The 24,427-nt window shown below is 35.8% G+C and overlaps 1 protein-coding gene across 1 annotated transcript in view; it reads left to right on the top strand.

The window, feature by feature from the left end:
- LOC137084084 (ferroxidase HEPHL1-like) overlaps nucleotides 1–23,447 on the top strand; it is a 61,331-nt gene extending 37,884 nt beyond the window's left edge. Inside the window, exons 13-21 of the mRNA XM_067450030.1 lie at nucleotides 7,782–7,992; nucleotides 11,848–11,987; nucleotides 12,858–12,986; nucleotides 13,109–13,215; nucleotides 15,815–16,037; nucleotides 16,141–16,280; nucleotides 16,781–16,940; nucleotides 20,720–20,767; nucleotides 20,890–23,447. Of these exons, the coding sequence (XP_067306131.1) occupies nucleotides 7,782–7,992; nucleotides 11,848–11,987; nucleotides 12,858–12,986; nucleotides 13,109–13,215; nucleotides 15,815–16,037; nucleotides 16,141–16,280; nucleotides 16,781–16,940; nucleotides 20,720–20,767; nucleotides 20,890–20,969 (1,238 nt within the window). The 3' untranslated portion in view covers nucleotides 20,970–23,447. The remainder of the gene's footprint in view (nucleotides 1–7,781; nucleotides 7,993–11,847; nucleotides 11,988–12,857; nucleotides 12,987–13,108; nucleotides 13,216–15,814; nucleotides 16,038–16,140; nucleotides 16,281–16,780; nucleotides 16,941–20,719; nucleotides 20,768–20,889) is intronic.
- Nucleotides 23,448–24,427: the final 980 nt, after the last annotated feature.

The raw sequence follows: 24,427 nt of genomic DNA, 5'->3' as shown, positions 1-24,427 counted from the left end.
CGGGACAGCAGCATATAATTTAAAGGTTTATAATGTAATAAATACGGTTAAAAAAGATTTATTTTACAGTTCAAAACTGTATAATTTAAAGGTTTATACATTTTATTTTATTTTACAGTAAAATACCGTTAAATTTACAATTTTTCGAAGTGAAAAAGAACAGGTCATTGTGTAATTAACAGTGAAAAAACGTAAATTGACATTCCCAGAATTCCCCACGTGACACTTCGTATTTGATGCATTTTCATTGAATTAACAATGTTTCTTCTTAGTTTTTTCTAATCACTTATGTACATTAAGGTTTTATGTTACATCTAATGTTGTTAAATTAATGTTTATTGCATTTTTAAAACATCATGTGTGCTACCATGATGGTGTTTGGTGTTTAGTGTTTGTGTGTGCACCTTCTATATGTTAATATTGTCCCTTCAAAAGCTGCGTGTGATGAGCTTTGATTCATCATGTGATTCTCATCACCACTATAATTGGTGATTGTCAAATTATATAAAAGGAAAATAACAGATATTAGCATTTCAATTGTTTCAATTGAAAGTTGGTCATTTAATATTTCGGTGCAATATTTTTTTTTTTTACCATTATTGTTTTATAGTGTACTGTGTACACATAATTATTTCTATATAAACTTTCAAATTATAGGGTTTTTAACTGTAAAATAAACCAGTTTTAACCGTAATTACCGCATTATAAACCTTTAAATTATATGCTGTTGTCCCGTAAAACCTAAAACGTTCCTGCCGTATTTTTTACGGAAAAGTTCTGGCAACCAGAGCTGCCGGTTTTTTACCGTAAATTTGATGGGTATTTTTTTACAGTGTACACTGTAAAAAAGATCCCCATAAAATTTACGGTAAAAAAACGGCAGCTGTGGTTGCCAGAACTTTACCGTAAAAAATACGGCAGTAACGTTTAAGGTTTTACGGGACAGCAGCATATAATTTAAAGGTTTATAATGTAATAATTATGGTTAAAAAACATTTATTTTACAGTTCAAAACAGTATAATTTAAAGGTTTATACATTTTATTTTATTTTACAGTAAAATACCGTTAAATTTACAATTTTTCAAAGTGAAAAAGAACAGGTCATTGTGTAATTAACAGTGAAAAAACGTAAATTGACATTCCCAGAATTCCCCACGTGACACTTCGCATTTGATGCATTTTCATTGAATTAACTATGTTTCTTCTTAGTTTTTTCTAATCACTTATGTACATTAAGGTTTTATGTTACATCTAATGTTGTTAAATTAATGTTTATTGCATTTTTAAAACATCATGTGTGCTACCATGATGGTGTTTGGTGTTTAGTGTTTGTGTGTGCACCTTCTATATGTTAATATTGTCCCTCCAAAAGCTGCGTGTGATGAGCTTTGATTCATCATGTGATTCTCATCACCACTATAATTGGTGATTGTCAAATTATATAAAAGGAAAATAACAGATATTAGCATTTCAATTGTTTCAATTGAAAGTTGGTAATTTAATATTTCGGCTCAATATTTTTTTTTTTACCATTATTGTTTTATAGTGTACTGTGTACACATAATTATTTCTATATAAACTTTCAAATTAAAGGGTTTTTAACTGTAAAATAAACCAGTTTTAACCGTAATTACCGCATTATAAACCTTTAAATTATATGCTGTTGTCCCATAAAACCTAAAACGTTACTGCCGTATTTTTTACGGAAAAGTTCTGGCAACCAGGGCTGCCGGTTTTTTACCGTAAATTTGATGGGTATTTTTTTACAGTGTAATCACCATAATGGCGATTAACACTTAATAAACACTATATTTATTCTCAATAAGAGCTCATGTAGATGTATAACAGAAATTCAGTCAGTCTGTAGTAATGTGTGAAGTTGGTAATAGTGTGTAAGCTGTAAAGGTGTGCATCATTAATGTTCAGTCATCACTTAATTATCTTATTAACTCCAACACTGATTTGGTGTTATCTTTTAACACTCTGAGTGTGGACTCATAGAGCCAATAGTTTTATGACCTGTAAAAAACACATTCATTTAGTTTGCATTTAGGCGGAGGGGCTTGCCCCATTGATTGCATTCAAAAGTTAGCTGTTCCCGCTTCGGCTCGTAGACCTTAACTGATGCAAAGGGCTGAAGCTACTGGTGCTTACCTCACTTTAGCCATTAAAGGCTGTGGTCTAACGTTAGGTTTTTAGAAATATTAAATTTTATTTTCATTAAAAATGTGACCAGACTTTCATATCGTTAGCTCACTAAAACAAAATGGCTGACATCACACATGGACTTGCTGCTAACATTACACATGAATGTTTATTTGGTATCCAAGTTCACCTGCCATCCAAACTTTCCTTCTTTGGTGCAGACTAGCTTTGATCAATTAATTGCTGCAAAATTTTCAGTGGATATAAAAATGACAAGACACTTTTAAATAAGGCTAACATTGCTAGAGGACACACACACAAAGGCAGCCAGCACGTAATCAAAGTTAACCAGAATTGGTGTCTTTTTCTACAAGAACGTGGCTAACTACATTTAATCCCCTCTATTTTTGACTAACTTAACCACCAGTCTCAATTTTATAGAAGTTATTGTGATTAAAACTCACGTTCAGTTAAAAGTCAAAACTTATTGAGAATAAGTCACCCCCATAAAAGCAACATCCCAAAACGACCAGCCCCATAAAAGCAACATCTCAAAACGAACAAGTGGGATCTTTTTGTAAAAAAAAAAAAAAAAAAATATGTGCGCAAATTCAAATGTACTTTGCTTTTCAGATTGAAATGTACATAATATTTTTAGGTGAATGTGCTGTGACTATAAAACATTAAATAGTATTTGTAAATATATGATAAAATGTACTTCTCAGTTAATTTATTACATGAATCAATTGTGTGTAAATTTTACATAAGATTTCTAGTTCCAACTTAATCTTGCTTTTACAATGTATTAATTTTTAATTTCATAATTACATTAATTAATGTAACAGATTTTACCATACCACAAAGTCATTATTTTCAGTGAAGGTACATTACTGGAGGAAAAGTGGAAGCAAATAAAAACTATGCTTATTTACTCTGTACTTCTATGGTAAAGAAATCACAGACCTGCAATGTTGCTGATTAGTAGATCATGAAACTAGAAAAAATAGTTTTTATAATTTGTATTAAAAAAGTATTATAATTTTTGCTGATCAGTCTGTCTGGCCATAGAGGTCTGTGCACAAGGTACAATCTAATTAGTTACTTAAAAAATGAATGCAAACCCATTTACACTGAAGTAAAGTGAAATAGGAATAGTATGTTGTGCTAACAAATGATTAGTTAGTAGTTCACTTACACAAGAGCTCTAGTAAATAAAAAAAGAACTGCATAGAGTACTTGATAATTTACTTAAGATTCACTCTCGACTTACTAAAGTTTTGCATGTTGAATGTTGAAGTCTGTGTGACCAGCATGGTCAATTGTAAGATATTGTCACAAATTTAGAGGGATTATATCAACTCAATTAAATGTTTCACTAGGTGTTCATGACAAGTGTTAGCAATAAAATTGTAAAAGATCATTATGCAACATGAGGATAATTAATAAATACCATAATTCCTCAAGTAAAGATCGGGGCCTTTATTTACCTGAACTGCTGATGGGAACCGGCTTTTATTTGAAGCAGGCTTTTATTAGGGGCAGGCCTGTATTTCTAATTCCATCTGTTTGAAATATAATTGCTTTATGTAAACCGTTTTCAATTTAAAGTGATCGTTCCAGTGGACAAATATCATAGATTTTTTTAAGAAACATTTGCAAAAATATCACCATACAACAACATAATACGCATTTTTGTAATTCCGTGCGCTTGGCGAATCTACCCGAGCATGACGTCTCATCACACCGGCCCCCAGTTTGCACATACAAATGAGGTGCTTATATTTACTGAATGAGCCTACACAGCAAAAACTCCAGTGTTAAATTAACTCTCCTGAGAGTACATGTGAGACCACACTCAAGAGTGTTAAAGTGTTAAAATAAGAGTGTTAAAGTAACACTGAAGCAGTGTTAAAGTTAATAAGATAATTAACTGATTATTGGCAATTATTGAAGATACCTGATGATAACAAGCAGAATCACCAAATGAGAACATCACAATTCACAAGTGGACATATTTTCCATTTGTAATTGCAAAGCAACTCACAGACAAAGTGTGTTTATCCAAAAATCATAAAAACAAAATTAACAGATAATTAGATGTTGATGATTTATGGTTCATTTGAAGTCACCATTGTGGAGGGAAGTGTTTGCTTTAGTTGGGCTCTTGGTCCCCGTACGTGTGTTAGCGTTTCTGAGGCTGCTGTAACTGTGTGTGTGTGAAACACAAGAGTTTTGGTTGAGAAAGCAAAGCTAAAGTGACATCAGGTGTTGTCAGCTCCTTGTTGGTGATAACTAAATCATCAGAAAATGTGCATCTGATATTATGTTTTTATTTGCTTTAATAGTAATTTGTTTATAGCCTCTGCAGTATTGGCACCAATAGCCTTATCCTGAAGGATGATAAAGTACATACACCCAATGTTTTGAGAAAATATTTCCCATGATCACACACAGACATCAAGGTTTGGCCTATGTTTCACAACAACGGTGACAAAAAAACGCTTCCTGCTGCAATGCATGATGGGTGGCTTCGTAGTACAAAACTGATGCTTGATTGTCACCATTGTTGTGAATCATAGGCCAAATCTTGATATCTGTGTGTGACCATGGGAAATATTTTCTCAAAACATTGGGTACACATACTTTTTTTCTCATCCGTCAGGAAAGGTGGTCCTTTTATTGCTATTGGTGCCAATAATGCAGATTCACAAGATTATAGAGGCTATAAACAAATAACTATTGTGTCAAACAAGAACACAAAAAACAACATCAGATGCTCACTTTCTGATGATTTAGTTATCATCAACAATGAGCTGACAACATCTGATGTCACATTAGCTTTGCTTTCTCAGCCACAACTCTTGTGTTTCACACATACAGTTACAGCAGCCTAAGAAACGCTAACACACATACGGGGACCAAGAGCCCAACTAAAGCAAACGCTTCCCTCCACAATGGTGACTTCAAATGAACCATAAATCCTCAACATCTAAACCTCTGTTAATTCTCAGTAAGAGCTTCTGTAGACATCTGACTCTGACAGAAATAGTCAAAGTGTGTCTTATATCTGTGATTAAGGGCAGCACAGTGTCTCAGTGGGAAACACTGGCTCCTCACAACAAGAAGATCCTGGATTGAATCCTGAGCCAGAGAGTCTTCAGGTCTGGTTTCTCTCATGATCCAAAAATGTGTGAATTACAGATGATAAGTTGTCTAAAGTGTCTAAAGGTGTGAGTGAAATTTCTTTTATTTTTATGATTTTCTGACAAACACACACTGTCTGAGTTGCTTTGCAATTACAAATGGAAAATATGTCCACTTGTGAATTGTGATGTTCTCATTTGGTGATTCTGCTTGTTATCATCAGGTATCTTCAATAATTGCCAATAATCAGTTAATTATCTTATTAACTTTAACACTGCTTCAGTGTTAATTTAACACTCTTATTTTAACACTTTAACACTCTTGAGTGTGGTCTCACATGTACTCTCAGGAGAGTTAATTTAACACTGGAGTTTTTGCTGTGTACAAAAGCAGAAATAAGCCATTTTAAATAAAGATCCATGTTTAACCAAATAAATAAATAAATCATGACATTAAAGTTTAGTGAAATTAGGAAATATTTAAGAGATCATTAATTTATTGCATATTTTGTTCTCATGTCACAAGTAATAATATCAAGCCAAGGTTTACTGAGTTTTACACGATTCTTTTGTAGTGTGGTTTTTGGTAAAAATGTACTAAAATAAATATCATCACCTCTGCACGTTAGCCCACTTCTCCTCGACGCTTTTTCCTGTTGCTTTATAGAACAATTACTCCGAGTCGCCCTCTGTCGTTTCAAAGAATAGCACAACGGCAAACGCGTCAAGTATAAACGCCTCGTCCATTTGGGGAGGAGCGCGCGAAGTCAGCGGAGCCAGGAGAAAGTATAAACAAGGCTTGAGACGTGGGGCTGCCCAGAGCTGAGATTCGAGGCTTGGGTGCGACACCCTTAAGACATAAAAAGTCAGGGCACTGATCGGGACATACCGGTAAGTCAACGGACAGACTCCCTGATCAGTGCCCTGACTACTGACGGAGCAGATTGAGGCACACATTTTGAAGACCGATATTTGTAGCCTGCCTGGTGACACGGTATTTTCACAGACGTTGCATCTCTCATAGACTAAAGTAGCCTATTTAAAATGGCACATGCATCCGTTATATTCTCAATTTAATTTACAAAGCAATCCCTGTAAAGTTTTTAGGTAGACCAGGATTAGTGTGTGTCGCACTGGCATGACTCGCATCGGGGCGCGTGGCCTCAGGATGGTTTCGCATTAAATTATCGGCATTTAAGAGATTATTCACTCATTTTCCCCCGGCCTTTATTTGAGACCGGCCTTTATTTGTTCATGCTGACCACGCCCCTGGCCACTATCAGAGGCCCGGCATTTAATTAACTACAGGCTTATATTTGAGGAAATATAGTAGGTTGCTTTTAAATGGGGATCTAACTCATGACTAAATCTATTTATCTTCAGTTGATTTCATCTAAGACTGTAGCTGAAGTCAGTTGTAGTTCTTGTGTTTCTCTTTCCTTCAGTGATTCTGCTTGTTAACAGCAGGTGTTCATCACTAATGCTTAATTATCTCTTATATATTCACTTAATTAATCACTTAATTTCTTGACTGCCATGTACGTCTTCTTTTAGTGAACTCAACTGAAATAAGTTCAGAGTAAACATAACTATGGGTTCAAAACTTGGATTGATTATCATCGGCTCTATTTTTGTGATCCTACACTAATTTGCATTACTCTTATTGCACTGTTCATTATGCAAATCAGCTGCTGCGTCTTTGTTCTTTAATTTGCACATTGTCGGTGGTTAATCAGCAGTACAATCTAAAATAATAGTGCCAAATATTATTTATTGTTTTATTATAACATGATGTAAGATAGGTATATATATGTGACTCTATAATAATAATGATTAAAGGGTTAGTTCACCCAAACATACAAATTCTGTCATTTAATACTCACCCTCATGATGTTCCAAACCATAACCTGTCGTTATAAAGCGACAACAAATTTTAGTGTGAAAAAAAAAAACGAACAAACAAAAATAATAACTTTATTCACCAATCTCTTCTCTTCAATGTCATTCTCTGGGTTCAACATGGGTTGTGGTACTAATGTGAACAGTGTCAGCCAATACTGATGACAGAATTTAACTAACTAACTAACTCTTTAACTAATGGGATGCGTTTTTGAGGCATCAGATAAAAAAGATATGGTTTGCACCAATGTAATATCCTGCCAAACTATATTAAATATACTGTATTATCCACTTTGAATAACGATTAAATCATGACTTATGATTTATTTGATCAGCTACAAAATGCAAAGGGCATTAGATCAGGCATTTGAACCGCTACCCTTCAGGGTCCAAGGGGGTGTAGAATTTGGCACTACAAGGGTTTTAACAAAATTAGGGAAGATTATTCCTGTTCTCTGCTTTTATACACAGTTGCTAAGTCTTGTAATGTATGAAAAGCTTGTTGTTGTTTTCTTAAATGATTAAAAGATATACAGTAAATACATTCTTTTTGACAGTAAACATTTGCTCATCAGTATGCATTTTTACTGCAGGCCAGTTTGAGCTGAGCTGTCGTACAGCTGATCACTACCATGCAGGCATGCGTCAACATTACAGAGTCAAGACCTGTTCCCCAGAGACTCCTGCACAAGAGCACTTTACCTCCACAGTGCAGTACTATATAGCAGCAGAGGAAGTTGTGTGGAATTATGCGCCAGACCGAACATGGGAACTAGAGAAACACAAGGCTACACTGGAGGAAAGGTATGCCTACAAACATGCATGCATATTTGTTCTTACACATTAATTGAACTCTAAAATGAAACATTAAAGTGCCCCTATTGTGGATTTTTGAAAATGACCTTTCATGTAGTGTGTAACATAGCTCTAATGAATGAAAACACCCTGCAAAGTTCACTGTATATAAAGTTATTGTCTCTCAAAATTTAGAGTCGACTCTGTGACAATTAAATTTAAAAGTATTTTAAAAAACAAAAACAAATCCCAATTGCCCGTCCACTTATTGCGTGCGCAGACACCAGGGAAAACTTGAACCTCCATCAAACACTGCAGTTGCTTCCAATCATAACAGGCTGGACCATCGGACCAATCAGAGCAGAGTAGACCAATCACAACAGACTGGGCCAACTGACTAATCAGAGCAGAGTATGCCTATGGGATCAGATTCCCGCCAAATGTATTGCAGTCACGCATATAAAAGGAATAAGCGTAATTCAAAATTTTAACAACATGTCAAGTCAAGTCAACTTTATTTATACATCGCTTTTACAATCCCGATTGTTTCAAAGCAGCTTCACAGTGTTAAACAGGACAATATTGCAACACAATTTGATTTGGCTGTACAGTCGTTCTGGAGAAAACAGTGATGTTATCAGCTTATTTTAATTTATCATATAGCAACAATGTTGGCAGATCGGTAATATAATTTATACAATTAATTAAGACCTAAATAATTAATTTTATTAGGATATTTAGTTGAATAACTTACACCGAAATTGTTGTGTCCCCAATGTGAATATATATCATACAAAACAGAAAAATCAGTGCAAAGTTAACCAGAATCACAAACAATGTGTCACAGAAATAAAAATAATAAGTGTGAGTCAAACATTTAAACAAGAAGAGGGAAGTTGACGTCACCAAGCGACTCACGCCTTATTTCAGCCAGCCGCTGTTGACTTCAGCTACAAGTTTAACGTGCTCTCTATCACTGTATCTGCAAGGAAATACATTATTTTATTGTTATGAATTTAATCTTAGGAATCTATTATTTTGTATGATAGACGTTTTAGGGTGGTATAAAGCAAATAAAGCCGTCAAATGAATGTGATCACGACTGGGTGCTTACCGACGCTTGGCTTGCCGCTCAGTTAATTTGTAATTAAACAGTAAAAAACAGTTAAATGATAAAACTATCGAATGATTGGCAGCCCCAAAATCTGTAAAATTAGAGTAAATTAAACAACTCCACAAACAGCATTTCCAGCTTCACTTATTACTAACCAGATTTACTTATTTCTGTCAGACGTATATAGAAGCTCTGGTTGTTGAGAAATGATGTAGATGTTTTATTGGTCAAAAAATGTATGCGACCATTATGGTTGTCAGTGTTTGCTTAAGTTGAGCTTGTGACCCTTTTGTCTTTCTAAAGCAAGTTTATGATTGCATAAGTGTTTCCTGATAAACACTTGAGCATTGCAGAAGTCAAAGTTTCCAAATGCTTTTTCTGCTTTATGACTTAAATGAACTCTTGTGTATACTTGGTTTGTTAACTAAGGTTCAAGTATAGCAAAACTGTAAAAAACAAATGTTCTATGAAACAATTCTCAGTGCTGAAAATTAACAGTTATTACCCCTGATGATACACACTTCGACATCAATACTTATACAATCCTCAAAAGTGATGACAATAATTATTCATACTGCAGTGCTTGCTGGCATTCTTGTATATATATATATATATATATATATATATATATATATATATATATATATATATATATATATATATATATATATATATATATATATGGCACTGCATGGTTTTAAAACTAAACATGATAACTGATTGCTGCAAAGCTTTTTTTCCTCTCATGCTGCAGATTTACAGGCTTGGTAACGCAAAATTTCAATGTATTTATGACAAAACATTGATTAGAAACTTCTGTTAGTTCTCACTAAGAGCTTTAGTATGAAAGAAATAAAGTCTGGATTGTAATAAGTGAAGATGGTGAGGTCCTGAGATTGTTTAATGTTCTGTTGGGATTTTTGTTAGGGTTTTTGTATTGTCTGTTTTGTGGGTCACCGTTGTGCTGGAGAGTAGACGAGCCTGTGCTTCAGTCCAGGATGGGCCAGTAAACATTGGTGTTATACTGCATATTGCTTTATTAAAGGCAGTGACTGAGTAGTTGCTGATGCTGTGACAGATAGTTATATTAAGTTATGCATGTGGGATATTTCTGATTTACTGCAAGAGGGCCCTAACTGCCTTTTACAGTGAATATGTTTGTTAGCAGTAATTCAGGAAATATTTGTAAAATAAGAGTTTTTCTATAGAATTTTTTTGTACTTTATTTAAATGTAGGTATTTTTCGTTCATTTTATTTATTTTTCTTTTGACCATTTTTTATTTATTTATTTTTTACAGTGAAGTTATTTGATCTTAATTATTTAGGAAATACCTTTAAAATAACATTTAAATAACATTTAAAGACAGTTTATGTTAAAGGGATGATTCTGGATCATATATGTAATAGTTGAATCTGATTGAAAGCAATGGGTTATTTACGGTAGCGTTTTCTTCTCCACGCTTGAGGACGTCACCTCTTTGTGCGTACTCGTCATTTTTTAGCTCCGTCCTCTCGATACGCCTCCAGGCGCTCGGTTTTTTCCGGAAAGACTCGGTACAGTCTATTTTTCTTTTATAAATATAATAAAACTAAAGACTTTTCGGAGATCTGAAGGATGCAATATTACTCTATAGGTACTCAAGATTGACATGAGATTGACTGAAACTGAGTGTTTCACCCCCCCACCCCCCACCCCCTTAAAGTTTTGCGCACTTTATTTAAGTTAGGATACTTTTAATTAATTTTAAAGTATCCTATTTTTTGTGTATATTATGAGAATAGTTTTTTCCTTTGATGCATGTACACCTGTTGTTTGAGACCTCCAAAACAAAATTAGGAAACTTTAAAATAGCATAATATGGCCACTTTAAGGTAAAGATTACGGTAATCTCTTAGAACAAAGTGAGGCTTGACTGAGAATAGTCAAGACTTGTGCTGAGACCCTCTATGGCTGCATTTACACCGGCACAAAAAAAAAAGATGTTTTACTCATAACTGACACAGATTGGAATTTGTTGCTCATGTGTAAACACAAAGATCCACAAGATATCCTATTTTTTTTCGCATCCAATCTATCTGTTCACTTCCAAATGTGGTTTTAAATCGGATACATATCTGACTGGACATCCGACCAGTGTCTAAACACGAATATTTGATTCCCCTTTGAAATCCAAGCCACCACAAGGCAGTACAAAAACAGTACAAAAACAATCACATCTAAACATGCGAAAGTCATTCTCTCCATATTTTTGACGCTGGTCACAATGTCCAGCTACAAATATAGCATTTAAATGTTGTAATATGAAGCAGATGCTTTTTTATTGAGGTGAACACTTTATAAAGGAAATAAATTACACAGGAACATTCAGAAGCCTCTCTCTCTCTCTCTCTCTCTCTCTCTCTCTCTCTCTCTCTCTCTCTCTCTCTCTCTCTCTCTCTCTCTCTCTCTCTCTCTCTCTCTCTCTCTCTCTCTCTCTCTCTCTCTCTCTCTCTCTCTCTCTCTAACAGTGCTTCTTTATTTCACTTCAGAATTATAAATCTAATGAGCTGTAGATAAAATAACAAACGGAAATTAGTTATTTTCCTGTATATGTAAATAATTTTAATAGCATGGCCATTCAAAGCCCGAGGGTCTACCATTTGCTTAGTAAAGCAATCACTAACAATCATTTTGGGTGGGAATTGTATGAATGTATACAGGTCATGCAGACATGTTTTTTTTTTGTCTTTTTTCCCCTGCTTTACTCAGCCCTGGAAGAATTTACCTAGAAAATTCAAATGATCAGATTGGTGCTGAATATAAGAAGGTGGTGTTTCGTGAATACACAGATGAAACATTTACTGAAGAGAAGCCCAGAGGTCCAGATGAGGAGCACCTGGGGATAATGGGTATGGCACATATATATAACCTGTTTTTCAAAAGTGTATTTATACACACATATCAGGCAAAACATTATGACACGTGAAGTGAATCACACTGATTATCTCTTCATCACAACACTTGTTAGTGGGTGGGATATATTAGGCACCAAGGGCAAGATGTAAGGATTAGATACCCCTTTTCCACCAAGGCAGTGCTGGTGCTAGTTCGGAGCCAGAGCCTAGTTTCAAATCGGTTCTTTGTGTTTCCACAGCCAAAGCCCTAGCTCTGAGCCAGGGAAAGTGGTTCTTAAGTAGCACCAAAACATTGCTGGGCTAGAAGTAAGAACTGCTTAAGTCAGGCTCTGGGAGCGGGGTCAGCAAGATTAACACAAATTTGAGATCTGCCATTTTCTAAATTATTCAGCAGAATAATGCACCCTGTCACAAAGCAAAAATGGTTCAGGAATGGTTTGAGGAGCACAACATTGAGTTTGAGGTGTTGGCTTGGCCTCCAAATTCCCCAGACCTCAATCCAATCAAGCATCTGTGGGATAAGCTGAACAAACAAGTCCAATCCATGGAGACCCCTCCTCACAATTTATATAGGACTTAAATTATCTGCTGCTAACATCTTGGGGCCCGATACCACAGCACACCTTCAGGGGTCTAGTGGAGTCCATGCCTCGAGGGGTCTTGGCTGTTTTGGCAGCCAACCAGGGGGGCCAACACAATATTAGGTCATTATGTTATGTCTGATCAGTGTATGTGTGTGTGTGTGTAATAGTAGCAATATTATAAAGCATCAGTGATGCATTGATTGTTCTGTGTTATATAAAAAGTTACAATTGATAGCTCTTTCCCTTCGCAGTTCTGTAGTGACCCTTGTTGTATTCACAGGACCCATCCTTAAAGCTGAGGTTGGTGAGAGAATTCAGGTTGTGTTTAAAAACAATGCCAGCAGGGAATATTCTGTTCATGCCCATGGAGTGAAGACCAGTGAACCCCATCAGAATGGCGTTCCACCAGGTTTGTTAATTAAAATATGTCTAATTTGTCGTAAGTGCTTTATTAATAAAATGTATTATTATCTATTATTACATGGGCAGGAGTTAATAGTATATTTTTACTGTGTGCATTGCATGTGTTAGGTCATGTGCTGAGATACAACTGGACCATTCCAGAACGATCAGGTCCGGGTCCCAATGATCCAGACTGTATAACATTTGCCTACTACTCCTCTGTCAGCTTTGTTAAGGTATAAAACACACAAACAATATAATATGTTCTGTACATTATACATTACAAGAAAATTTAAGGTCTCTTACATACACTTTGGAAAATTGGTAACAATTTACAATAAGGTCTCATTTGTTAACATTAGTAGTTAAAGGGCTGATTAGCATATGGCTTTGTATCAGTAGATACCCTGGAGAATATTCAAATGATTGTGCTTCCCCCCCTCATATCCCCCTGAGATTTTATTTCTGGAAAAATTCCTCCCATGACGCAAATATCGTCAATTTGCGCCATCGAAGGAATTGTTGGCCAGAGGCTAAAGACTACAGCCAGCAGACGGAGCCATTTTCGCATGTTTTCAACTCGCGCGTGGGGGATGGAGATCACACTCAGAGCTCAGCTCGCTGCTGCAGCCTCAGGCATTCATGGTTAAACGGTGAGGCCAGCAGAGCAAACTAATTACTATGAAAGGCATGAAGTGAAAATGCGGCAGACTGAACATGCACTGTGAATCTATGCCGCGGACACGTTTACCTCAGCTCTCATCATGAGCTCATCCATGACTGTCAATATATCTGACTCCTGCAGCGTTTGGGCTGTGAGACTCCCTCAGCGGCTAAATCAAAATATATTGAACAGACACGTTCAGTTTTTAATTGTAGTGTCTGTTCTCTAACTGAACTGATTTTATGAAAATGAACGCGGTCGCGACCTGACTAACATGAAAGTGCAGTGAAAATCATGTAGTGCATCGTTCCATGTGTTTCACAATCACCACATAACAGCCAGCACTGTGAAATTAATAATAAAATAGCCTACACGAAAACACATCACTGCCAGAAGATTTTGCCCAACACTTCCAAGGCCTGTTTAAATGATTAAACTAAGCATATCTTAACTTTAATGTTACATTTATCAAGTGAACAACGTATACAGCACATTATATCCATGTGTGTTTGGGAATGGGCCAGTGCAGCAGATATATGCTGCCCGTCATAAATCAAAGCACATCTCAGAGGAGAACACCGGCAAATGGGACAGAATGGACGATATTATAGTCTATATTGCAGAACACGGTTCAGCTGCGAGTGATCAGCCAGACAAATGCTGCCGGAATGCACAATGGACGGACGTCGGGCACGCGCAGCTCCCGCTCTCTATATGCACTCCTTCTGCCCTTTCAACCATAGATATGAAACCATATCTATGCTGTCAATGGACTGCTTGTGCATGCAGTGTGACTTTTGAATGATAATGTCACTACATGCACTCAGCTCCTTCTCCACTCGTCTCAGATAAATAATGCGTCTTCCAGCTGAGCGGTCGGCTTAGCGCGGTCATGTTTTGGGGGCGTGGCTTTGGAAAGAGCCCAGAGGGGAGAAGGACATTTGCCCACAACATTTGAGTTTGGGCGGTTCGGTCTGGACTCGATCCATAGAGGAGTAATTATGCCTGAACAGAAACTGTTCGGACCAATAAAAATCATCAGAGCGGACTTTAGACGATGACGGACTGATGATAAACAGTAACGTATAATCATGCACGTCATCAAAGGGGCTTGGATTATATTTGTTCAAATCCTAAACGGAGAGCTTGTTCGAATATGCATTCACCTTCATTATTTCTCTCTGAAATGATGATCATGTTGGTAAGTAACATTACTCTGTGTATCATTAAAATGCAATGAACGCAATGAAAATAAAACGCAAAGAACGTTTATTCCAGCGCGTGCAGACAGGGTTGCCAAGTTTTTACTACAAAACGCGGCAACTACTAGCCCTAAACAATAGCTTCTCGGGGGGTTCTCTGGAAAAAAATGGCGTTTGGGGGGTAAAATGTGTGTTATTTTGGCAAGGTTGCCTGCTAAAATTCGCACTCATAGGTCTATATATCACATAATAGTCGCTTCAACCCACGGACATAGAAAACAACCAGTGTGAAAAAAACGCGGATTTGGCAACACAGTGCAGTTGAGCTCTGTTGACGTCTCTTCGTTGCTCTGATTGGTTGTAGGTCTATCCAATTGATTTTGTTCCTGGTTCGGTTGAAACACGCCCCATAATCACAGCCCAATGGAGCAGTTTCAGACTCATATTCTGACTAGAATTGAGCATGACCACGTCAGGCTAAGAAGGTGGAGTGAATGGAAATAATGAGCTGTCTTTAAAACAGTTGTGAGAGGTCTACAGACACTCAATTTGTATACTTTCTTTTTCAGAGTACTTACATTTTAATTATGTATTGATATATAAAGAAAGTTTTAACAAATTTAGAAAAAAAAAGTTTTTTAACCAATTCTCTACCTTTAATGTTCATTAAATACACATGTCTATGATTATTTTAAGTCACAGTGTTTTAACCAGTGCTAACAGATGGAAATGTTTATCTTAAAAATGTATTAGATAATGTTGAGATTGATATTAAATATCAATATTCTGTAGAAACAGTTAAAAATGTTAAAAAATGAAACCTTATTGTAATAATTTAACAACAAAAAATGATGACTATTTTCACAGATCTTACTTGAAAGCATGTTATAAAAGGGAATAAGTAAACATGATAATGTGATGTTTTACAGTATAATTGAGGATTTAGAGGTGTGCTATGTGAATCTACAGGACTTGATGAGCGGTTTGGTGGGTCCACTGATAGTGTGCCGTAAAGGCACCCTGAACACAGAAAGACGTAAAAAAGACATTCAAAAAGAGTTTGCCCTCCTTTTCATGATATTTGATGAAAATGAGTCCCACTACCTGGATGAGAACATAAAAACTTACATCAAGAACCCAGACAAATTTATCAAAATAAATTGGGACTTTATTGAGAACAACAAAATGCATGGTAAGTGCGTGTGTGCGTGTGCGTGTGTGTACTGGAGAAATACATACTAACTTCAGTTGGACTTTTTTTTTTAAGAACTGAAAAATCTTTCTCTCTTCTACAGGTATTAATGGAAAGTTGTATGGTAACCTCCATGGGTTAAATATGACAGAGAAAGACAAGACTGAGTGGTACTTGTTAGGACTGGGGAATGAAGTGGACATGCACACAGTGCATTTCCATGCTCAGAGCTTCATTTACAAAGTACATACATAAGCACGCCATTATTTATGGAGTGGCAATGGTATGGCATGAGGGGTGTCGACACCAAAGCAAGTGTCTATTACGTTTGAATTTATGGCCTAACAGGACATTTACTACATATGCTTTTCCTTCATTCTAGTTGCCATTCAGAAACACTTCCATTATCAGGTAATAAAAGCAGAGTGGGGATTCTGAAAATTCGACCACCGCAAAAAATGTGTGGTACATTGTATTTTGATCTCATTACGTTGAATCAGAGCTGCTGAAAACAGACTGAGAAACACTGCATTCATGTTTTATGCTTTGGGATACTAAATGCTAAGGTGGCTGTACTGCTCTTCTTGTGGCAGAACAGTGGCAGATGGGGTGGCGATGCTTTTTCTTAGCATGTCCAACCCCTCCCCTCATGGCACCCCAGTAGATCCACTCCTGAAACACAATAATGTCTGAATCCCACTTAGGTGTTAAAACATCTCTCACTCTCGTTTTCTCTCCCTCAGACGGATCATGCTCATCGTGCGGATGTATTTGACTTATTCCCAGGAACATTTCAGACCATAGAACTGATTGCAGAAAGTCCTGGACAGTGGCTGCTACACTGTCATGTGACTGACCACATTCATGCGGGGATGGAGGCACTCGTCACTGTTCATCCCAAAGGTGAGGAGTACAAGTTTACAAAAAGGCCTACAGAGCTCTAGGGAGAGCTTTTAGGTTTTGCTGAAGGATGCTTTAACACTAGAGCTTTTGATGTGAGCCTGATGTTCTCAGTAGGTTGGTGTCAAATCATTCTTCCGAACTCAGGCATGCATTACTGCATGGGTGTCCATTCCTGCTCCTGGAGGGTTCATACCAGGCAAAGTTGCCTTGAAGCTTCTGTGAAATCCTTCATTGGCTGGTTCAGGTGTGTTTACTTGGGTTGGAGTTCAACTCTGTAGGACTCTCCAGGAGCAGGATTGGACTCCCCTGCACTAGAGAATACCCAAGTCATCTTAGCATGATCTTATGCTTATGCTGAAATGTCATACTTCCCACTTCTGAAGTTGTGATTATGAACTCATCTCATTCAAATTTTGACTGAGTTCTTTTGGCTGAGTTTTCTGAGTGGAAATTGTGTTCATGTCCAATTTTTTAAACTAGGAAACTAGTATTTACGATTGCACACGAAGCCAGCATAAGTCAATCGTACATTGGCATAGAAGTGAATCTTTGTCTTCTCCTCTTTACAGTTGAGGATGATAGTATAATTTCTTATAGTTACTGGTCTCTGAATAAATTGTCTTTGCAGAGCTTCTTTTTAAATATATCCATGGCAGACTATTACAATAGTCTTTTTCATGTTATAAGCAGTGTTGCCTATTTTATTGTTGTAAAAAAACATATTAACATGCAATTTCTTTTGTCCACAAAAAAACAACAACAACAAAAGAACAGATCATGCTCTAGCTGCCCTTATGGAAATAAAATATATTTCCCTATATGAATGATAAATATATAAAATTATATAATGGTATATTTGAAAATAATATACTGTGTTAATATATTAAAATATATTGAATAATACATAAGGAATTGCCGCTTTTCATATATTGAAAAATATGTGACTATATATTTACTAAACATAATGTGCGTAATTTTATATTCAGTTATACATTTTATAATATATAGATGTATGTGATCAGATATGGTACTGCATGTGTATAATATATTACAGATACTGTATTTACCCATGCAGTATAAACACATTAGTTTGAATTTACTACTTTGAATTATTATATTTTGAATTTCACATAAACACGAGAATTATGTACTGTAATATATTTCTTATATTTACTAAAGCGTTCATATTTTCAAGCTTGGTAACACTAGCAGAAGCACACTTTCATGTACTGAGTAAAAACTCAGCAGAAACCCTTTTAAATGAACTTAAAACACAAACAGATCTCCCTCTATAATAATATTTAACAAAACACATGAAATAGCGCTTACTTTTAAAGGGGTCATGGCTTAAAAAAAAAAAGTATTACCAATGACGTTTGTATGGTTTTTACGTTCTAAAACATCATAATGAATTAGTAATATGCTATTTTCGACTGGTTTTAAGCCTATCTCTTGGAACGCTCTGTTTTTATTGGTGTGCCACACTGAAGACTTGGAAGTAAACACACACTGTTATGATTGGATAACAGTTTTGCATATTATAATGAGCTCTGACTCCCCCATCATTACACCTATTGTTTGGAAACTTCCAATGAGGAATTGAGGAATTGTTTTGGAAACTTCCAATGTGGAGAAACGCCAACTGGAATGATGATTCACCCACAGGGCTCGCGAAAAGTATTTATCAAACAAACACAATGATTTATTTAGATACTCCAGCCTGTGGAAGTTATGTTTAGTTAGACATCAGTAAATATCAAACATAACAATGCAAAATTATCACATATTTAAAACAAATTTACTCACGTAATTGTGTTGCATCATTCCTGTCAGATCCAGAAGCCACAGAAATGTTTTTTAATCTAATCCTACACTGTCAGAATAAAGGTACATTGGTGTCACTGGGGCGGTACCCTAAGGTACAAAACCAAAAAGGTACTAATATGTACCTTCAAGGTACTAATATGCACTGTAAAAGTACTGATATGTACCTTTTAAGGTAGTAATATGTACCATTTAGGGGTTACAAAGATGTACCTTTTCACTTTTGCACCTTAAGGTTTCGCCCCAGTAACAGCACTGTACCTTTTTTTTCTGAGAGTGTATCTGCAAATCCAGTCTTTTGTTTACAAACCAATACAAATGATAATGTTTGTAACATACCATAAGCTTTATTGCTTGGAATTTCAAACTGGTTTAGCTCCACAGAGGCCTGTTATTTTTCTAACATGTCATGCGTGAACGTTCGTCTTCTTCGGTTAAGGCGGCGTTTCACTGAACTCTGACGTCACAGGGACGCACATTCGCAGATCTCACGTTTGCTGAGCCAGCTGTCAATAAAAGCTTTTCTTTGACTAACAAGCAAGTTTTCAGCTTTGAAACTTACAGGATATTCTTATATTACATGTCCATTTATATATTAAGGGAAGTTGATTTCTCAATTCATGACCCCTTTAATATTTACTCTCCTTTAACAGTCAGAAGCAAAGCATGATGAACTACAAATCTGCTGTAACTCATTCTGTATATGTGTGTGTATATATGTGTGTGCATACATTCACATTTATGTGGGGAAATATTTGTGCAATATATGTACACAATAAAGGGCAACACTTTAAGTTGGCTGTTAAAGTGGATAAAACGTTATGAATATTACATGTAATGCTATTTTGTCTTAATTTCTAAATATTTGATATGCATCAATGTATAGCCATAGATACTAACCTGCAAAAGAACAATCACTGGGTGGTCATCTTAGTGTGTGTGAATACTAAATGAAAAACAAAAACATGAATAGCAAAAAAGTGAGGTTGGCATTTTCTGTAGTAATACTGGATTTGCATTCACGCTTTGTGCACAAATACACAAGAAATCCACAAATGCATATGTTAATCCAGGAATTCACAAAAGCAAGCATGTAAATGTTCACATAAGAAGCTTACATGGTTTTTAAAGCTTACAATATAATCCACAAAAGCACAAGGGACATTTGTAGTTTTCTACATTGAGAGCTGATTACATCAGTATATTTATCTCAAGAATATCTGTGAATGTGAATTCTGCATTTGTGGATCTCCCAAACACTGTAAATTGCTAAATGATAATGTATTTGTTAAGTTTGTTTCTATCATTAAAACAAAAAATCATTCCAGTCTGCCATTTTGTGTCAGGGTTCTGTCACCTCAGGTCAGGTTTATTCATGGTTTGGTGACAGAGCCCTGAAACTATTGTCTTGTTGTTGTGACCATGATGTTTTCAGTTCACTTGGGCCATATCCTCTTTGGAGTTGTTGTGTGTGTGTGTGGAGCATGATGTGCTCTAATACCACTACAGTGCTGTGTGTGTGTGTGTGTGTGTGTGTGTGTGTGTGTGTGTGTGTGTGTGTGTGTGTGTGTGTCTGTCCATATTACCTTCAGTTTGCATGCACAATAAAAACAAATACAATTTTCTCTTTAGAACTTGATTTTGTGCTCTCAGTGGCCAATTCCGGGCTTGATTGCTAGTTTGTTTGCACGTCCATGAAAGTTCAAGACAGCTTTTGTGTGCTAGAACTGAGGAGAGGCTTCTGTCTGGCCACTCAGATTCAGTGTATTCAGTGACAACTCTCGGAGGGTATCATTTCCGAGATCTGCTACGCTGCTGTGCTACAGCATTAGAAGAACCAATCAGCACTTGATTAAAGTTTCATGCCTGAACTACTGTATGTATATCTGTTGAGTATTGCAGTGATGTTTTTTCTCCTTCTGTAAGTTTCTTATATATCTATCCATAATCTCCAGGGTCATCAGATTATGAGGAAATAAGAAACTGTGATGCTCCGGACAGTGGTAAATAAACATTTGTATTCACTGTATTGTTTTTGTTCTTAGAAAATCATGTGACATGTATATACAGTGTCATAACTAAAAATGTTATCCTGTTTTTTTTTTCTTTCTTTCTTTTTTTTCAGCCTTCAGTCATTTTGGAAGCCTCTACACTCTGATGTTGTGTGTCCTTGGATCAGTCCTATTGAGCCTTGTAATGGACTGAAAAGTGATAAAAGGATAATAGTGACTTTAAGTACAACAGAATAAATATTCATTGTTACTCGCTACTTAGATACCTCATCTGGCATTTCCCATTGTATAGCTATTAGTTAAACAAAAGGTTTTAAAGGAAAACAACTTGGAAAATGGAAAGAAAAGAATGTCATACTAAAAATAATTCTTCCAAATTCTATTTAACATCCAAGGAATCATCTTTAATTTGGTTATATATAATGTTAATAAAAATCAAAGATTAGAGAAGAATGTACTATTAAAAAAAGCCCATTGTGTCTGCTAAAACAATAAATATTACAGATTTATCCTAAATAAAATAAATAAATTGTAGTTGACATAATTCTGATCTACAGGATTAAAGAAAACAAAAACGTCTTTAAACGTACACTGTAAACAAATGCTGGAAAAAAACGGCCACATTTTGACAGTAACATGCTGTTTTCCATTAAAACAGTAATATACCGTAGAAAATAATGCATTCTGGGTAATATTTGTAATTTTCGAGAAAATAGCCAACAGTAATATACTGTGAATTACCACGCTTAAAGTCGACACTCAGAGGCTGTGTTCAAAATCACTCCCTATCCCCTTATTCACTATTCCCTACACTAGTTCACTGATATAGACCACTCGACAGAGAGAGAGGAAAGAAGAGAGTGAATTCAGACACTGATGAATACCTGCTGTTATCACTGAAGGAAAGAGAAACATCACCAGAAGAAAGTTGATTTCATCAACTGAAGATATAGAGAAGACATTAAATCTCTGAAGATCTCATCAGAGGATTAAACAACTCCACAAACAGCATTACCAGCTTCACACATTACTAACCAGACTGGCTTTATTTCTATTTCACATAATTTTATAACGTCAGTATTGCAACAACCAAATTTGAAGAGCATGGGAACAGCTTGTGGTCAAAACGTCTCAATCCATCGGACTCACATAGACATCAAGAATCGGCGAATGAATCTCAACCATGGTGACAATCAAAACTCCCAGCATGCATTGCAGCACGAATACATTATGGTGCTGACTAGCCTGGTTATTTTCTTTAATTCTTACTATTTGCCTTTTTTTGGTGTTGTTTTTGTGTTGACTTTAAGTATTTAGTGTTAATTAAGTGTTTTGTGATGTTTGTTTTTTTGTATTGATTGTCACCATTGTTGAGATTCATATGCTGATTCTTCATATCTATGCGAGGCTAAATGACAGCAGAGAGCAAACTATTCTTGGAAATCAGGAGTTTAAAAAATCATTCATAACTGTTTCCCAATCACTGCTTAGTTTTTTCAGAAGTGTGCCAGTTAAATAACATAAAATAAGATTAAATGTATGTGGTTTTAAAAGAATGGGTTTGTTTCAGGAAGAAATCCTGGACAAGATTAACAAACTAAACATCCTATTACAATTATAGCAAAACATAACCAATAACTTCTGACCATTTTTTTCTTGGCTTTTTTGCTACAATTAATGTGATTAAGAAACACACAGTTATAGCAGACAAATAAATACTGTCATAACAAAGTCCAGGGTAAAGAGCCCAACTGAAGCAAACACTGATAGCGATAAGGGTGACCAAATATTTTCTATTAAACATCAACACCTAAAGATCTGATAATTCTCAATAAGAGCTTCTGTAGACGTCTGACAGAAATAAAGTCAGTCTGGTTAGTAATGTGTGAAGCTGGTAATGCTGTTTGAGGAGTTGTTTAATCCTCTGCTGAGATCTTCAGATATTTAATGTCTTCTTTTATCTTCAGTTGATTTCATCTAAAGCTGTGGCTGAAGTCAGTTGTAGTTCTTGTGTTTCTCTGTCCTTCAGTGATTCTTGTTAACAGGTGTTCTCAGTTATCACTTAATTAATCTCTTAATTATCTCATGAACTTCATCAATGCTTCAATTACTCTAACACTCTGTAGTGTGTACACTCTTCAGTGTTCATTTAAAACTGAAGATTTTGTTGTGGGGTTAAAAGGGTTAAAGTTAAAGTCATGTTTCTAATTCATTTTACTACTACACCTTACACATGTGAAATGACTCAAATTAAGTTTTACGAATATAAACAGTAGAGGGCTGTAAATTAACAGTACATTGCTGGCAACCACAACTGCCAGTAGATTACCGTTATTTTACGGCACAATTTTTTACAGTGAAGGTCGTATAAACACTGGATCAGTTGGAATGCTGTCAGATATTGTCAGGTCCCTCGCATGCTGTGTGTACTCTGCATCTTTTACCATTGTTAATGTGTATAAGTACGTTGATTAATGAGTATGTGAATGTGTGAGTTAAGTATTATTTACAGTTGAACTGTTTTTTATTTTATTTTGAATCTTATTGTTCTTTGTTTTGTTTTGTTTTTATAATTAACTGGGGGATAATTATTATTAAAAATGTTCTCCACTTGAATAAAGCAAATCCGTTGTTAATAATAAAGAATATGAATAAAAATTAAGAGCTGAAATATTATCTGTAATTATTACAATAGCTACCTTTAAAAAGCTGTAGCACAACATCGTACCTCCTGCTGAGAAATGGTCCGTCAATGCGCTCAGGCAAGCGTTATCCATCGCTGGTTTTCCATTTATCCCAGACCCAAAGGAATTTAAAAGCGCAACTTAAAGATCAGCGTGTTCTCCAAAACTCTCACTCTCACGCCGCATTTAGCGTTCTCCCAGCAACACGCAAACTAGGCCTGTCATTTTTTAAAAAAATCTAATTTGAACGGATACCAAATATCAACCAATATATTTGAATATCTACGACCCCATATATATATATATTTAAAAAAAAAAAAAAAAAACGGACACCGCCTTAACGGAGATTCAATCACAAATGCATTTGTACATACATAAAAGTCTGACAGTCAGAAACAGGACTCAGGCCACAGGCTGTATGGTAAATAAATTGTTAACTTAATGTTTGAAACAGCAGGTTATCAACTTAAGTGTAAATTAAGATATGAAGTGCCACTATATGCAATCATCACAGCTTTCAGTTTGTCTACCGCATCGGATGTCGATGACGTCCTCTCCAGCAGCTGGAATTTGTTTACAGATGCCATAGCAACTCTCAGCGGCCACCAGGACTTATACGTTACGGTTTTATAAAAGCTATTTATTTGTTGTAAACTGTATTAATCATCTCAGAAAAAAAAAAAAATCTAATGTCAGGTGCAGTTTAAGTAGTTGACTGTTTGCTAGGTTTAGGGACAGATCATTTTGCCAAAATTATCTTCATAAATTCTTACGAAATAAAAAGTTTATCCCTTTTAATGTACTGAGATGAGAAAATGAGAAAAATGTACTTTCCTCTCTTGTCAACATGCTTGGTGCATGTGAGCGTGGCGCGCACTCTTCAGTGGTGAAAGTGTTGGCTTATTCCAGTCGACAGTTATCGCAGCCGCAGACATTAGTTCTGTGGCTGCTCGCAATAATTCCACGG

The sequence above is a fragment of the Pseudorasbora parva genome, chromosome 8 (genome assembly GCF_024679245.1).
Source record: "Pseudorasbora parva isolate DD20220531a chromosome 8, ASM2467924v1, whole genome shotgun sequence".
Classification (NCBI taxonomy): Eukaryota; Metazoa; Chordata; class Actinopteri; order Cypriniformes; family Gobionidae; genus Pseudorasbora; species Pseudorasbora parva.
The sequence above is the reverse complement of the archived record's forward strand: the minus strand, read 5'-3'. Positions and strand labels throughout refer to the sequence as shown.